General features: G+C 40.3%; 1 protein-coding gene across 1 annotated transcript in view; it reads right to left on the reverse strand.

The window, feature by feature from the left end:
- The window catches only part of zgc:63863 (uncharacterized protein LOC393372 homolog), a 40,461-nt gene extending 23,074 nt beyond the window's left edge, over nucleotides 1–17,387 (reverse strand). The window contains exons 1-6 of the mRNA XM_062990817.1: nucleotides 17,318–17,387; nucleotides 15,536–15,718; nucleotides 15,362–15,442; nucleotides 14,357–14,543; nucleotides 9,935–10,036; nucleotides 3,024–3,165 (exon numbers count right to left, since the gene is read on the reverse strand). Coding sequence (XP_062846887.1) covers nucleotides 3,024–3,165; nucleotides 9,935–10,036; nucleotides 14,357–14,543; nucleotides 15,362–15,442; nucleotides 15,536–15,718; nucleotides 17,318–17,387 — 765 coding nt within the window. The remainder of the gene's footprint in view (nucleotides 1–3,023; nucleotides 3,166–9,934; nucleotides 10,037–14,356; nucleotides 14,544–15,361; nucleotides 15,443–15,535; nucleotides 15,719–17,317) is intronic.
- Between the last annotated feature and the right edge of the window lie 301 nt (nucleotides 17,388–17,688).

The following is a 17,688-nucleotide window of genomic DNA, read 5'->3' on the forward strand; positions in this document are numbered from 1 at the left end:
CCACCTAAATAATACCTGCTCTGTGGTGGTCCTGACCATTGACGAACAGGGTGAAAGGAGGTTTAAAAAGTATGTAGGGAAACAGATGGACTACAATCAGTAATTGTAGAGCTACAAAGTGCTTCTATATTGTAAGTGGAGCTGATAAAATGGACAGTAAGTGTAGAAACAAGGAGGTGGTTTTAATGTTGTGACTGATCCGTGTATTTACTCAAGCTTTTGATTAGTCTGGTGCTCTCATGTTATGAGATTATAGGCCTTGGATTAATGTGATATGTTGGGTCATCCCTAGGGGGGTTCATGGTCATAGAAATTTGTGGTGATTAGAAAAGTTGGGTTGCTGCCGTTCTGCCTCTCACATTCGACACTGACTGCACTCAGAATATCCAGAAACTTAATATAAGACTTTATTTTCTCACTGAACTTAAGGATGATGTACTCTTATTACTTTAATAATGCTCTTTATTTGAATTGTATTTTTGCCTCCATAGAATCTTTTTATTTAATCCAATTGTAATGTATCAGGATGAGCCCCTGTTGAGTCTGGTTTCTCTCAAAGTTTATTTCTTGTGATATTTAGTAAGTTCTTCCTTGCCCCAGTTGCCCTCAGCTCAGGGGATTGTATAAAATTGCTTTGAGACAGTGTTAGTCTTAAAAAGTGCTATACAGAGACATTTGACTCGACTCAAAACAGACCATTATATATCTGCTGCTGCCTTCAGCACATTTGGCTATCATGAGTGAGTTCTACACACACACACACACACACACACACACACACACACACACACACACACACACACACACACACACACACACACACACACTAGTTAAACCTACACATATATAAACAGGTGCATTATCTGTTACCACCATACACATTTAAATCCATTTGTTATAGATTTTCATCCTCATTTATGAAATTGCTTGGTCAGTGGCTCAACAGCCGTCTCCGGTCCGCAGTGGAGGTCAATGGAGAGTGCACTTAGTCTGCGCGGTCTAGTCAGAGAGGCTCCCGCCGAAGACGGGCCGGTTTTGCCGACGGCCCAAAGGGAGTTAAAGCAACCTGAAAAGGCAGGATGAACTACATTTCCTGCTCGCTTTGTTATCCACACTTCAAAAGGCCCTGGCCCCCTTTTGGCTCTTATTCTGCTCCCTGGCAAGGGAGAGGCTTATAGAGACAAGAAAGAGGGCCAGCTGAAGCAATCGAGCAGAAACACAGCCAGCCGCTTCCCACAAACCTCTGGTGAGTTCATTAGAGATGTTTAATTAACTCATCTCGCAACAACAAAGTGCCCTGGATTCAAGCAGAAGAAAATGAACACACACATGCACATGCTAGCCATCGTTCTTCTTATTTGTGTTTCAAGAAGACAGCTGGCCACGGAAAAAATACAAACGCAAACAAACAATACAAAGATGCAAGAACATGTATTCACATTGATGCACTTGGCTGACAGTTTTCTTTACTTAATGTTACTTACAATGAATAAAAAGACTCTGTACACCACTGATAAACACCTTTATAATCTATACAATTCAACTGAAAAAACGAAATCTTTTTAGGGGGAGGGGACTTAGATCTTGTGATTTTAAGACAGCACTCAATCTTACATTCAGTGGATATATTCAGTTGTGCTACCACAGTGCTGGAAGGAATCAATACATAAGAAAATTATTAACAATTAAAAAACAACTAATAAAAAGTCCTGGTTCAACCAGTTGCCCTCTTTAGTCAGATAATTAGTTGAACACAAGATCTTGATACACCTGACATTATCATGAAGATAAAGAAGCTATCCAGAGCAGAGTCTTGGAAAACAACTAATCAGGGTTTGGTTTAGGGCTGGGCGGTATATCACAAATATCGATATATTGGACATTATTTTTTACACAATGTTGAAAATATATCGAGTATGCATAGGATACACAGGTTACCGTTTGAGAACATTTAAAACAGAGCACAAAAGCAGTGTTCAGCACGCTTTCTTTTGCCCATGAGCGAGTGGGTGTGCACACACCAACATCTGTTGATGCATGCTCAATAATCCAGGTACACAAATCCAAAAAGTTGAATCAGTTCATCTGGACACAAGTTTGTTGTAGAGATACGTTTCGTCAGTCAATCCGAATGACTTCTTCAGTCTTCTACACACCAACATGCAAACTGAATCACTAAAACGAGTCAGAAACTACTCTTTTCAAACGAATCAGGGAATTGAATCAGGGAGCTGTGCTCTTATCTATGGTAAAGATTCATTCGTTATGCTCACTCTATTTTATTATGATGTCGTGTGTAAACAACTTCATGAATCAGTTCATTTGTTAAAGAGATTCATTCGTAGTCCAGGCCTTTAAAAAATAGCTGTAAACCAATCAGAGCTTCCGAATTCAGATTTTGGGTGGAATTTCAATCTCTCTCTTTATTGGTTGTAGATGTATAAGTGACAGTTTAGTGAATAAATGATCTAAGACGGTTTTCATTAGTTAGGTGGACAAACCTAACTAGTGGTACTTTACACCACTTTCAGTAGTTTCTCCTGACCAAATTCGTCAAACCATAGCTTTATGGACCTTGCTTTGTGCAGAAATAGCAAATAGCTTTCCCCAAACTGTTGCTACAAAATTGGAAGTATCTATTTTTTTATAATTAATACTGCACACCTCATACGGACTTTATATACAATAGCTGGCTGAAACACAAGAAATTAAACAAGGCTTTTTAAACCATTGTTACAATAAAAAACAAGTTTGCACAATAGTGTTTGTTAAGTCTATTTAAATTCCAAGTTTTATCAATACAAATGTAGAAACATTCAAGTGGGATAAATACTTAATCAGCACACTGTTTTGTCAGTCATTTTACACAACCTAATGGAGCAACACTATTTCTGTTCATTATGTCTAGAAAATGCTTCAATGACCTCATCAGTTAAAGCAATCAGCAAATCACATGCATCTTGTTCAACATGCAGAGACTAGAACCAAAAAAGAGAAGAAACCAAACCAGAAACAGTTCTTACCACAGCAGCAAAGTAAATGGCCATGAGCGGGTGGGAAGCCAGGAAGAAATCGTATAGCCGCAGGACATGCCGAAAGTCTGACAGGACGTGCCCGTACCAGGTGATCAACCAACTAAGTGCAAAGATCGTACCAACCTCAGCCCTGAAGCACATACAGAAAATAGGAGGTAAATATACAAACATTCACTGACTCACATATTATATTAAGCAATTAGAAGAAGAGTGCCTTTATTTGTCATATACACAGATACACACATTTTTTCTGCATATCCCAGTTTGTCTGGAAGCTGAGGTCAGAGTGCAGTGTCAGCCATTGTAAGGCGCCCCTGGAGCAGACAGGGTTAAGAGCCTTACTCAAGGGCCCAACAGTGGCTACATAGCAGAGGCTGGATTTGATTTACAAGGAATTTTCAAGAAATCTTCTAAAAACCTTTAAAAAGCAGATTCATTATGTTCATTCAAGATCAAACCCACACAACATTAAAGTGTGCTAAATAGTCAAGAAGTTTGAATACTTTCTGAATACACTGTTAAAAAAAAAACTTCTGCAATTGTGTCCAAATAAATTTGAATCTGATGTGTGGAGCAGTACATTTCTGTTGTGTTTTTGATTTACAATACTTGACTACTACACTGCATGTAGCTAAGGACGCATGTAAGCATGACCAGTGTGCATGAAAATTGTTCATTGCTCTCAACATGCATGGCAACAGCAATGTGACTGATGTAACAGAAACGGCATCTCTAAGTGTAAGCACTCCTGCTTATTCATGGTTCAGCACTCCGGCCTGCAGCTGCCCAAACGTCTATGCAGTTAGTAGGCACGACCGTTTACAGAGAGCATTTCCTATGGGGTAGCTGTAAACCAGTCCCCAAATTAAACGAGAAGGGTGTAAGCATGAAAGCCCAAAAAGAGCTTCAATCAAATTTTACTGTTACACAGTGAAGTGGAAACATGAGAGCTGCTTTTACCAAATCAAAGGAAAGCTGACAAGAGAAAGCTTTTTCAGTCGAATGCCTGTTGAGAGTGGACTGAGAGTGTCTCTACGTCATGCACTGCAGAAATTCTTGGCTAAAAACTAAACTCCAATGAGGAAAAAAGTAAGCACAACGTTTGGGGGGTTGAACAGTCTAGCCGCTGGGAGGCTTGTATGTCAGCACGTTATTAGTGTAGGTCCCAAGCCCAGATAAAAATAAGGAGGGTAGCTTCAGAAAGGGCATCAGGTGTAAAAACTGTGCCAAGTCAGGGATGCATTCTGGTCTGAAGCTACCCTCCTTATTTTTATCTGGGCTTATTTTTACCTGCTGAGGCAACCTCCAAATACAGGAGCAGCAAAATGAAAAATGCAAAAAAAGAACAAATGTTTCATCATGCATTTAACTTAAATTGCATATATCCACTTCAAATTTGTCTCCTCATTTTGTACATTTTGTAAAAATATCATCTAAAGATTTAAAAAAAAGATTTAAAAAAAACAAATCAACAACAAAAAATGTATTTAAAAACCACAAATTATAATCTTAGCATTTTGTTGGCAATTACAACAGACATTTACAAAACAAGTTTATATGCTTTTTGCAGCACTGTGATTCAATTTTGACTAAAATTTAAAAATGTAGTATTTGTATGTAATTTTTTTAATAAAGTAACTAAAATCATCCTCCATATAAATGTATATAAAACACACCCACATAACATATTGTTTATACATTTATACACACCGATCAGGCATAGCATTATGACCACCTTCCTAACTCACTGGTCTGCGGCTATGCAGCCCCATATGCAACAAACTGCAATACACTGTGTATTCTGACACCTTTCTATCAGAAGCAGCATTAAACTCTTCAGCAATTTGAGCTACAGTACCTCGTCTGTTGGACTGAACCACACAGGCCAGCCTTCGCTCCCCACGTTCATAAATGAGCCTCGGCCACCCATGACCCTGTCGCCGGTTTACCACTGTTCCTTCCTTGGACCACTTTTGACAGATACTGACCACTGCAGACCAGGAACACCCCACAAGAGCTGCAGTTTTAAAGATGCTCTGACCCAGTCATCTATCCATCACAATTTGGCCCTTGTCAAACTCGCTCAAATCCTTACGCTTGTCCATTTTTCCTGCTTCTAACACATCAAGTTTGAGGATAAAATGTTCACTTGCTGCCTAATATATCCCACCCACTAACATGTGCCGTGATAAAGTAATAATCAGTGTTATTCACTTCACCTGTTAATGGTCATAATCAGGGCCAGCGCTAGGGGGGGGCTGAGGGGGGCATTGCCCCCCCAAATTGTGTCTTTGTCCCCCCAAGCACAATGCAAGCAACGGCTATTTTTAAAATTATCTCTGAACCAATCACAAAAATGCATTTTGTTTTACAGTGTGAAGATATTTCCTTGCTTATTCCTGATTGGCTCTTTGAGTCATATAAAAATCGGCAGACTGCCCCAAACAGTTCAGTTCGGCAGTTTATGTTCTGTTAGTGTGAGCGAGAGGCAGGTATACTGGTAAACCCTTTTTTTTTACAGAATTAGTATTCTTTTGTTTTCTTTATATTTTAATTTCCCAATAATATAAATATTCTCACTCATTTCTATTTCCACGTTTGAATATTCTCAGTCTGTGTGTAGGTACATTTGTCAGCTTTGACTTAAATTTGTATTAAAGCCTTTCAAGAAATAGAGTTGTTCTATTAGTAATGGCAATTTAATTAAGGGGGCGTATTAAAATGAAATACAATTAGATAATCTTTTTTCTCCATTTACATAATCAACATGTATTTTTTAATCATTGGGTTTTAAGTTTAAGTTCGAAAACATGCATTTTTATTTCTTTACCTCATACATCACTTTAAGCCAGTATCAATAGCTTGGCTGTCATCATTCATGCACAAATCAAGCCTTGAATATATTTCTGGCTTCAAAAACATGACTATCAACATGCCCCCTCATTAGGTTTTACTGCCCCCCCAAGCAAAGCAGTCCAGAACCGGGGCTGGTCATAATGCTATACCTGGTCGGTGTATTCATATCATGATACCTCTTTGTCTAGATTTAGTTCAACATTTTAGTACATTAGCTACCACACAATGTCTGACTTGTGAATGCATTGACAGGAATGAAGATCAATACTTGAAACAGAAGACTTCCAAGCTTTAGTTGAAGATTTTGTCTAATTTAAACCTGTTAGGTTGAAAAGAGCCCACAGCAACAGTACCTGTACATAGTCCGCCATTAAACCTGTGGAACAGCAGTTCCTAGACCGAGCTCCCAGGATGCACGCATACAATATTTATCGAGTCCTTATTCGCTCCGTTTTAAGAGACACGCCATTAAAAAGAACATCCCTTTATATATGGAGCTGGAAAACAAGCACACGAGTCCTCTTTCAGCTGAGTCTGACCTCAGGTTTATGCTTGAGCAGATACACACAGACACACAGGCTCCACAAAACATGCTGCATTATGTATAAGAAATCAACCAGTAGGACTGCATCATATACAGCCCAGTGGTTTAAAATCTACACTGACTATGATGAAGCAAATAAGAATTTTGATACTAGGCCTGGTAGGGAAATTTGCATGGTGGTTAATTCATACAAATAATAATTAACAATGAACATTATAATAGAACGACTTGTTCTATATGTACAGTACAATAAAATTCTTTTTCTGCATAAAACAAACAAGCTGGGGTCAGAGCACAGGGTCAGCCATTGTACAGCATTCCTGGAGCAGACAGGGTTAAGGGCCTTGTTCAAGGGCCCAAGAGTGGCAGTATGGCCCACTAGGTTACTACTGTCCCTGTGTAACATTCTACCAAATGTCCCTGTGTGTCTCTGTCCCACCCTAATAATAAATAATAATAATTTATTTTTACCAACTGGTCAATCCTGGGCCTCTAAAAACTTTAAAACTATAGGTGCAAGTCAGACAAAAATGCACCCTGGGCAAGGCACTAGACCGGGACAGCGCAATCCCTTCACTGACACCTAGGACCCATTATAGCAGCCACACTACCTACTGGCTACCAGTAGTCAGTAAATCCAGTCAAACTTCAGTGGGCGTCCCATTTTCAGCAAAACATGGCTAGCTTGCACACTGCTTTAAAACCCTTGATGCTCAAGTGCTCAAAGTAAAAGAATGACTTTCAGATTGAGAGGTGCATGGCCGTATGACTGCAATTTAAAGTGGATGTTCAAGGTGTGTAATGCCAAGCTTCAAAGCGATACAGAGCATCATTGCTTCATCGCTTTTGCACAGATTTGAAGTGCTGAGAGACTATGAGAGAGCTTATAGTCCAGAATTAGCGGCATCTGATTTCCACCTTTTTGGGCCGCTCGAAGAAGCTTTAAGGAAAAAAAAGATTTTCATCTGATGATAATGTGAATGGAAAAAAAACAACTGTTTTTTGCATTGCTGGTGCGAAATGAAAGAAGTGCCACAATGTACAAGGTCTGTAGGAACTATGTGAATATATAAGGAGTTTACATGGATATTATTCTAACAAACAAACTATTTAAACGATTACCCACCTTGTTTAATCGGATAGAAACAGTATTCGAAATGGCCTCAGTAGGACTAGTCTACTCCGGCTGAGGTGTACACATGGATTTATTCTCTTCGATTAAACTACTAGTCTAATTGTTAATGGATTATCAGACTGCATGTAAATACTGCTATTGATGCACATGTACAGCCCATTATCTAAAAAAACCATGACTGTGTTTTCTAGACAAACACACAGGCAAAACCATAAATAACACTTTAGAAACCAGTTAAACGTTCTATAATACAGATGAGACTGACCACGAAACTGACAGTTGTTTAACTAACAGAGTATGAGATGTTTCTTATTTCTTTGCTAGTCATGCATCCACCAGATGACACAGAAAACAGGAAATCTATTGCTCATCTGGCCACTTCCAGCTTCTCTGGTTCAAACCTGATCAATAGTGCTGGCTGAGACAGTCTGTGTGATGGTGGAGGTTGCAGAACAGAACAGGAGAAGTTCGCTGTAAGACTAAAACAAAAGTAACATTCTGCTGCCCCCAGGAGGAGAGTTTCCACACTGCGCTAGATTTTGCCAAACTGCAATTCACAAGCTGGAATCTGCCCGCTAGTCACTTTTAAGGGCCCTTGAGGTCAAGATTTGTCAGCATTTTTTACTTTCTGCTAGATTAGGCACAAACACAATATTAGTCTAATTCAACTGAGAATTGCTGTGTGTTTTATTTTCGAAGCCAGGGTACATCGCTGCAAATACACAGGTGGAAGAACCAGCCTGTTCAATAAAAGGTGTGCCGAAGAATAAACCTGTCACACATTAATTGTTTCACAAATCATTGTGATTACAGATATCATGGGATTTCCTGAAGATTTCCTCAAACTAACACTAAATGGACAAAACTATGTGGACACCCCACTACTGATTAATAAGCTTAGGTGTATTAGCCCTAGTTACTGTTCAACTAAAACCTTCAACTGATTTTGCAGCAGTAGCATGGAATATTGGTCATGCTTAAGGCCCTACCTAATTCACAGCCGTGAAAATCGCGTCACGGACAGTGAAATGAACCGTTTCCCATGTAATATGCAATGTTCTGTGAAATTCAAAATTTTAGGTTTGTGTTCAGCGATTTACCGTTTTTCATTCGTTTAGCATTCAAGTGCCTTACATATACTGGTTAATTTGCACTATGAGGCGGTCCTAGCAATTGTACGGCTTGTGTGTCATAATGCTAAAAGCCACGCTTTTGGTAACAGCAGTGCCAGTGTTCAGGAGGTTCAAATTACAGGCGGGGCTCACAAATACAGAAGGCGCATGAACTTAGCTACTGGGGGGACTTTTAGTGCTTGGGGGACTTTTAGCTACAGTGCACATTTGTTTGTTTTATTAGGATTTTAACGTCATGTTTTACACTTTGGTTACATTCATGACAGGAACGGTAGTTACTCATTACACAAGATTCATCAGTTCACAAGGTTATATCAAACACAGTCCTGGACAATTTAGTGTCGCCAATTCACCTCACTTGCATGTCTTTGGACTGTGGGAGGAAACCGGAGCACCTGGAGGAAACCCATGCGAACAAGCTGATCACAGAGTACTTACAGCAAAACTTTAACAGCATGATGACATCTTAGCTAAAAGTAATAATGCACTTCAGAAATGCACTCCAGCTAGTCACATATTTTTTTATTTCTTATTCGATTTTCATTGACTGCTTTATCAAGGTTGCGGCAGGTCAGGTTCCACTAAATCCATTGCAAAGTTTCGGCTTTTCCCCTACCTTCAGACACAGCCAATCACGACTGTATAGATGACCATCCATCCGACAGATTCGAATCCGGATCTCAGCAGTGCAGGGCTAGCACAATAGTGGTGTGCTACGCCACTCAAGCGCCTTGCAAATCACATACATTATGCATATTATTACAGGATGACAAGAGCCTCTGAGTTGTCTACACATGATTAATGTGGTCTAAGCTAATTAGGCATCTAGTTAGCTATGGGATAGTGATGGCTACGTACAATTGCGCTTAATGATTCGATATAATGATGGGGGGAGAGGGTGGCTAGGGGCCATGATTTATTGGCATCCTACCCAGGTTGTGTTGCTGCATTGCGCCCAGTGATTGACGGGGAAATGGACCCACCAGAACCTTGACCAGGTTAAAAGAAGTGGTAAAGGAAAAAAACATGAAAATTAAATTAAATGATGAAAACGATTAGTGGATAAAGTCATAATTTTGACAATCCTACCAAAGAAAAATTATTCTATAAAGGTTGGAGCTAAATGTGGATTTACAATCATAGCAATCAGGGGTGGGTGGAGACTTTTAAGACTTTTAGTTGTTTTAACACAAACCTAAATCACATCTCAATACCGCTAAAACAGGCTTACCTAAGCATGAAGTCGTGGAGCTCAGGGTCGACCCGCTCCAGGATGGGCATCAGGTAGTTCAGGATATGTTTGGTGCTGTCCATAGTTGGATCCATAAAATCCCTGTAAACACACACACACACACACACACACACACACACACACACACACACAGAGCAAATAATTAACACTGCTATTTAGAGATAAATACACAGGAAACTATTCACAGCAGCTTAGAGTGTAATTATTATAATTAGTTTTTCTACCAACAGGGGGCTTGACAAAATAGTCATATCTCATCAAAAATTGCACAACAATCCCCCCCAAAAAACAAACGTTATTATGTAGATGATTTATGCCTATTATTTAAGTAGCATTGTGTCTATAATACTGGCCCATATTACAGAACCTTTGCACTTGCAAGTATAAGAAACAGAATAATGCCTGTATTTGTCATTTATACCTATACACAAATACAGTACAATGAAATTCTAATATCCAAGCTTGCGTTTCTGGAAGCTGGGGTCAGAGCACAGGGTCAGCCATTGTACGGAGCCCCTGGAGCAGACAGGGTTAAAGGTCTTGCTCAATAGCTCAACAGTGGCTGCAAAGCAGAGCCTGGACTACCACTGTCCCAATCAATCGTTTGTCCCAACCACATTCGTGTTTCTATTGATAGGACCCGTACTCGATTCCTAATGCTGTAATAGCTGTAAGTGCCAAGCTAAGCTAAAGCTTAACAAAATAAGAAGAGATGGCGATCTAAATGCACATATACACCGATCAGCCATAACTTTAAAACCACCTCCTTGTTTCTACACTCACTGTCCATTATCAGCTCCACTTACAATATAGAAGCACTTTGTAGTTCTACAATTACTGACTGTAGTCCATCTGTTTCTCTGCATGCTTTGTTAGCCCCCTTTCATGCTGTTCTTCAATGGTCAGGACTCTCCCAGGACCCCTACAGAGCAGGTATAATTTAGATGGTGGATCATTCTTAGCACTGCAGTGACACTGACATGGTGGTGGTGTGTTAGTGTGTGTTGTGCTGGTATGAGTGGATAAGACACAGCAGTGCTGCTGGAGTTTTTAAACACCTCACTGTCACTGCTGGACTGAGAATAGTCCACTAACCAAAAATAACAGCTCCCCGTGGGCAGCGTCCTGTGACCACTGATGAAGGTCTAGAAGATGACCAACTCAAACAGCAGCAATAGATGAGCGATCGTCTCATTACATCATGACATTACATCTACAAGGTGGACCAACTAGGTAGGAGTGTCTAACAGAGTGGACAGTGTGTGGACACTACATTTAAAAACTCCAGCAGCGCTGCTGTGTCTGATCCACTCATACCAGCACAACACACTAACACACCACCACCATGTCACTGTCACTGCAGTGCTGAGAATGATCCATCACCCAAATAATACCTGCCCTGTAGTGGTCCTGTGGGGGTCCTGACCATTGAAGAACAGGGTGAAAACAGGCAAAAAAAAGCATGCAGAGAAACAGATGGACTACAGTCAGTAATTGTAGAACTACAAAGTGCTTCTACATGGCAAGTGGAGCAGATAAAATGGACATGGAGTGTAGAAACAAGGAGGTGGTTTTAATGATATGGCTGATCAGTGTATTGCCTTAGCCAAACAAACCATGCTAGGGTTACTATATACAAACACTGCTGCGTTCACGAGGAATATTTGGCATCAAACACAAAACACACAGAGGTGTGGCTGGTGATTTTTCCACCGTTTTTCTGCTTGTTTGTTTTGTTGATCTACAGGTGGCAGTGCCTATTCCTATCAATGTAATACACATATTTAAGTCAAGTCTTGTTAGATCTCATAATGATAAAAAAAACAAGTCAAACACTCTCCTGATTCTTGCTAGCTCACTGCTGTCTATGTGTTGGTGTTTGTGCTGGTCCCATGTCACCATGCTTACTTATCACCAGTTACAACCCTTCCCTCCTCTGGTCTTCTGTGTTAACATCCCTCCCCTCTGCTGTGTATGTGTTGATGTGTATGCTAAGGTGGGTGCACAGACATGGCAGTCTCAGCATCATCAGGGCCAGCACCTCTCTTTCCTTCACACACTCAGAGACACACTGTTAGAGAAACTCAGACGCAGTCGCTCATTTGGTGACCTGGCTGCACTGCGGCCTCGTCCCAGGTCCAGTCTGGAAGACAACGTGAGTCAGGTCTCTGTACTCAACTACTTCTAGTGTGTGTGGTGTTTCTACTGGCCTTGCAAATCTGATGTATTTCCTCTGCACGGACTTTCTGTGTGCTCTTACTGATGTGTGTTTCTACTGAGCTTCTAGAAAGAATGTGAATGAAGAATACATTTCCTAAATGAGTCTGGTTTGTGTTTTCACCACACTGTAGGAACAGCATAGAACATGTACAGTATATCTCACTGCAGGAACTAAAAGGTTTTTGGCACTGCAGCTCAAAAGTAAAATCAGCTCTGTTTCTTCTTGTGAAAACTCACAAAGTAAAGATTCTAAAAAAATCATGTGGTGGAAACAAAGACAAAGAGTGGGGCCTATATACACCGACCAGACATAACATTATGACCACTGACAGACAGGTGACGTGAATAACACCGATTATCTCTTCATCACAGCACCTGTTAGTGGGTGGGATATACTAGGCAGCAAGTAAACATTTTATACTCAAAGTTGATGTGTTAGAAGCAGGAAAAATGGGCGAGCGTAAGGATTTGAGTGAGTTTGACAAGGGCCAAATTGTGGTGGCTAGACGACTGGGTCAGAGCATCTCCAAAACTGCAGCTCTTGTGGGGTGTTCCCGGTCTGCAGTGGTCAGTATCTATCAAAAGTGGTCCAAGGAAGGAACAGTGGTAAACTGGCACAGTGGTAAACCATGACAGGGTCATGGGCGGCCAAGGCTCATTGATGCACGTGGGGAGCGAAGGCTGGCCTGTGTGGTCCGATCCAACAGATGAACTACTTTTTTATCTAAAAGCACATGGCAACAGTAACCACACCTGTAGTGGTGCAAAAGGAAAATGTTTCAGATGTACAGAACAACTCTTCTTGTACCATTCGAGCCGAAAATTCCAAAAACTGTAAACAACTTTACTTTCCCTGTTGCCTTACTTAATGTAAACAAACACACTCGTGCTGCAAACATGGCTAATTTGCAGCATGTTGTGACATCCCTTCCCAAACCCCATTTGTTTAGAATGATAAGATGTACAAGGAAAACAGATTCCAAACTGCTGGATTAAGCCATTTTGGATAAGAGCAGACAGCTGTGATCAGTTGCTTCTTTATCTTCTTTTTTTAACATGATGAAAAAAATAAAATGACTGAAGTCCTGTTCCAGAATGGTATGTGTGCGTGGCTTCTGTTAGCACATGATTCTCATTTAAAAGAAAGGAATCAGTGTATCTTTGACAAATGCTGAAAGTAGCCTTGTGAACACTGTCGTACAACATTTTTTATCCCTGGATAGGTTTTGGTTTCATCTGACCACATGATATTCTCCCAATCCTCTTCTGGATCATCCATATGCTCTCTGGCAAACTTCAGACGGGCCTGGACATGTACTGGCTTAAGCAGGGGGACACGCCTGGCACTGCAGGATTTGAGTCCCTCTCGGTGTAGTGTGTTACTGATGGTAGCCTTTGTTACTTTGGTCCCAGCTCTCTGCAGGTCATTCATCAGGTCCCTCCGTGTAGTCCTGGGATTTTTGCTCACCGTTCTCATAATCATTTTGACCACACGGGATGAGATCTTGACCCCAAGGGAGATTATCAATGGTCTTGTATGTCTTCCATTTTCTTACAATTGCTCCCACGGTTGATTTATTCACACCAACCTGCTTGCCTATTGTAGATTTACTCTTCCCAGCCTGGTGCAGGTCTACAATTTTCTTCCTGGTGTCCTTCGACAGCTCTTTGGTCTTGGCCATGGTTGAGTTTGGAGTCTGATTGTTTGAGGCTGTGGACAGGTGTCTTTTATACAGATAACGAGGTCAAACCGGTGCCATTAATACAGGTAACGAGTGGAGGACAGAAGAGCTTCATAAAGAAGAAGTTACAGGTCTGTGAGAGCCAGAAATCTTGCTTGTTTGTTATTGATCAAATACTTATTTTCCACCATAATTTACAGATAAATTCTTTAAAAATCCTACAATGTGATTTCCTGGATTTTTTTTTCTCATTTTGTCTCTCATAGTTGAAGTGTACCTATGATGAAAATTACAGACCTCTCTCATCTTTCTAAGTAGGAGAACTTGCACAATCAGTGGCTGACTAAATACTTTTTGACCCCACTGTAGGTACAAAATAAAAATGCTAATGAAGAAAAAAACAGGAGTTATACTTTGTATAACAATTTGCAAACACTGTTCAGATAATTCAAGAATAAAAAATGACATACTGAAAAAGGAGGACTTTTTATTTTCAAACCTGAGATGGTGATTGGACAGCTTCTCGACCATTGCTGTAGCCATCCGCTCACCCACCACCAGCAGGAAAGTAACCACTATGTCATGGTAGCCCTGGTAGTAATGGAGCTGTGGGTTCCTTCTCAAAACATCCAGAATGATGTCGATCAGCTGCTCCTGTAACACTTCTCTCTCGTCTACTCGCATTCCTTAGAGAAATACAAAGCTTAGTAAATTGCAGGACTGACTCAAATTTTAAGAAAGAAAAAAAAACACTAAGAAGCAGTCAGCTGGTGCGGTGGTCTATTACGCTAGCGCACTGCTGGTGAGATCCGGGTTTAAATCTCAGCAGTGCTAACAGCTGGCCGGGAGTTTGCACAGACATGATTGGCTATGTCTACGGGAGAGATGGCTGAAGCCCTGCAATTTGTGATAAACAGTAAAATGAACAATGTAAATATGTAATGTAAAACTACTACATTTCACTGCATACGCCTTTAGTTTTTCTTTAGACCTACGTAGATCACTCACTGTCTGTTTCACTGTCTGTTTCACATCATATTCCTCACATACTTGAGCTACAGAAACACTGCTTTTCACTTTTTTAAAGTTCAAACTTTTCAGCAATACTTAGATGCACCCTCTTTTGCTTACTACTTCCCTTGTCTTTTGAAGCCATAACTAGGCACTAAAACATGCAAAAATGAAGCATAAAACAGAGAAAAATGCGAGAACAAAGCGAGGCTCCTGGCAAAACAAAGCCTATCACTTTGCACAGGCTTTCGGACATTCGGCTTTTCAGAATTTGTCTGTGAAATCCAAAAATTCGTTACATGGAGATCCGTTAAATCGAGGTTCCTCTGTATAACTTATTTTATTCAGACCTAGAATTCGACCCAATGCTGTTCCCAAATGTGCCAATTTTAGATGCACAGCCTACAACATGTCAGAAGCTTTGCTAAAGTTATCACATGCAATCATGAGAGGGGTGAGGTGTGAAAGCGTCTCATCAGCAGGAGAACTTTACCTTTTGGGAAACGTCGCATTGAGCGCCTTACATCCAGAAGCACCTGGTTGTAGTCTTTGTGGTTCTCCCTGATATTTTTAGCTAGTAAACAGTAGGACAAAAAATAATATTTGAGACATTTTAATGACACTAAACAATGTCAAAAGAAATGTGACTTTTTCAACATATACTTACAAGGTTTGGCAGGAAGGTCAAACACATTGACACTAAGAAGCTTTGGCCAGACTTTCCTTCGCACATCGTCCGTTAATAAGCCTCCCTCGCTTAGAGCTGCACAGCGCAGGACCTCGATGTCCACAGGGTCGCTGTTTAAGGCCCGTTGAATGTCCGCAAACTTTTGCTTTTTCCAGGACGTATCTGTCAAAAAAGACAAAAAATTACACATAAATAATGCACTTAATAGGAAAGGGGAAGTACTGTATTGTAATTTCTGTATTTTTCACAACAAGTGGAGTATTTTAATTTCAGTTTATTGGACTGCTTTATTGTGATCAGCGGCAGGGTGGATCCGGTAGCAATAGAAGCAAGCACGAACAGGGAACTGGTCCATTGCCACTAATTACACACTTTTTAGTCCCAGTTCCTTATACCTACCATCAGTTTCACATCATTTGAAAAGTTTTTGAGAAGCATGAGAAAAGTTGCTGGAAAACCCCACATCAAAGCTTTTCTAGCAGTAACTAGAACTCAGGATTAAACCCAGAAGCTGTAAATAACCAACACCTGTCACAACTGCTGCATCAACATGCTGCCGAGTGGTTTACTGTGTGTGTCTATATATTTTATGTCATGGAATAAAACAAATATGTACAATCCACGTTTTTGGGGAAAAAAAAGAAATAAGTTAAATAGAAAATTTTAGGCATGTTAGGTCAGCACTTTGGCACATGGTCAAACGATTTGGAGGGAATATATATATATAAAAGGAAAAAATTGATAACATTTTTAATTGGCATCCGTAGCATCTGTATTGCACAATTACCACAATTATTTGAAACATTTTCTGTATGGATGAAAAGTATTTTAAAATGTCCTAATAATAATAAACCATTAAAGCCATTTCATCAATTGGGCACAGAGGTGAGTAGAGCTATTGACCGGTTGGGTGTCTACACAGAGCTGATGGAAGTGTCTGAGGAAGGGAAGGTGGCCAAAAGTGTAGCCAGTGGGATGTGCACTTGTCAGTGCAGTGATAAAATGAGGGTAACAACAAGCATAGTTGGACCAAGAATTCACTGACTATTTTACAAGCTACACGTAGTGTACGGATAAGCTTTGTAGGTATGCAATTACTGACTGTAGTCCATCTGTTACTCTACACACTTCTGTACACCCCCTCCCCCCCCCTGTACCCTATTCATTAATCAAAAGGACCCTCACTGACCAGATGTTATTTGGGTGGTGGATCATTCCGAGCTGTGATATAACGACAAACATAAATGTCTAGTCTGTAACTGCCCACCCACAACCAGTGCCAACAGGGTATGTGTTCCTAACAGAGACCAACAACACTGCTGCACCTAATGCACCGCACCAGTAAACCACACACAACCAGGTCATTATGAATGGAAGTGTCAGTGCAGGGATGAGAATGACCCACCACAAGAAAACAACAGTTGGTCAGTGGATATAGAACTGTGTACATACAAGGTTCATTTGTATGGTAGGTGTAGCATGTAATAACCAATGACTGTACTTCTGTCAAGGTGTACCTAATAAAGTGCTCGGTGAGTGTGTATCGTCTTAAACACAAGTGCTCTACAAAATAAGAGTTTTAAATAAGCTTAAATTTACTCTACTATTTTCAATTGTACTGATATTTTCTCGTTACAGCGAGAAAGTTAGTTTAGTAACCCGGCAAGCTAACATCAATAAAACACTAAACTTTATAACCAGTAATAACATAACCAAGCTGTAAATGATAATATATAACACCCGTTTTCAGAGCACACCTACCTTTATGTTTCTCACTGACTGTTTCTGTACGGGAGCCATTCGGCTCGTGGCGTTTTTTCAACTTTTTCATCTTTTAATTCATGAATTTCTTCTTTACTGAAGGTGAAAACACCAACAAAACAAATAATAATGCCACATTTCAACTAAAACGTACTGGCTTTCGTTTACGACATTCAGTATTTCACCAATGTGTTCCTACAGCTGGAAGTGAATCACAGTAAGAGTTGATTCTCTAATTCACTGGCTTATGAATGAGTCGACTCCAAAGCTGTAGAGTCGATTTGCCGTAGTAAAACTGATTCAGTCGGTTCAGCGCAGTGAGAATTTTGTTCATTATTAGCATTTTAACGTCATGTTTTACACATTTTGGT

This window comes from Trichomycterus rosablanca, chromosome 2 (genome assembly GCF_030014385.1).
Source record: "Trichomycterus rosablanca isolate fTriRos1 chromosome 2, fTriRos1.hap1, whole genome shotgun sequence".
NCBI lineage: Eukaryota > Metazoa > Chordata > Actinopteri > Siluriformes > Trichomycteridae > Trichomycterus > Trichomycterus rosablanca.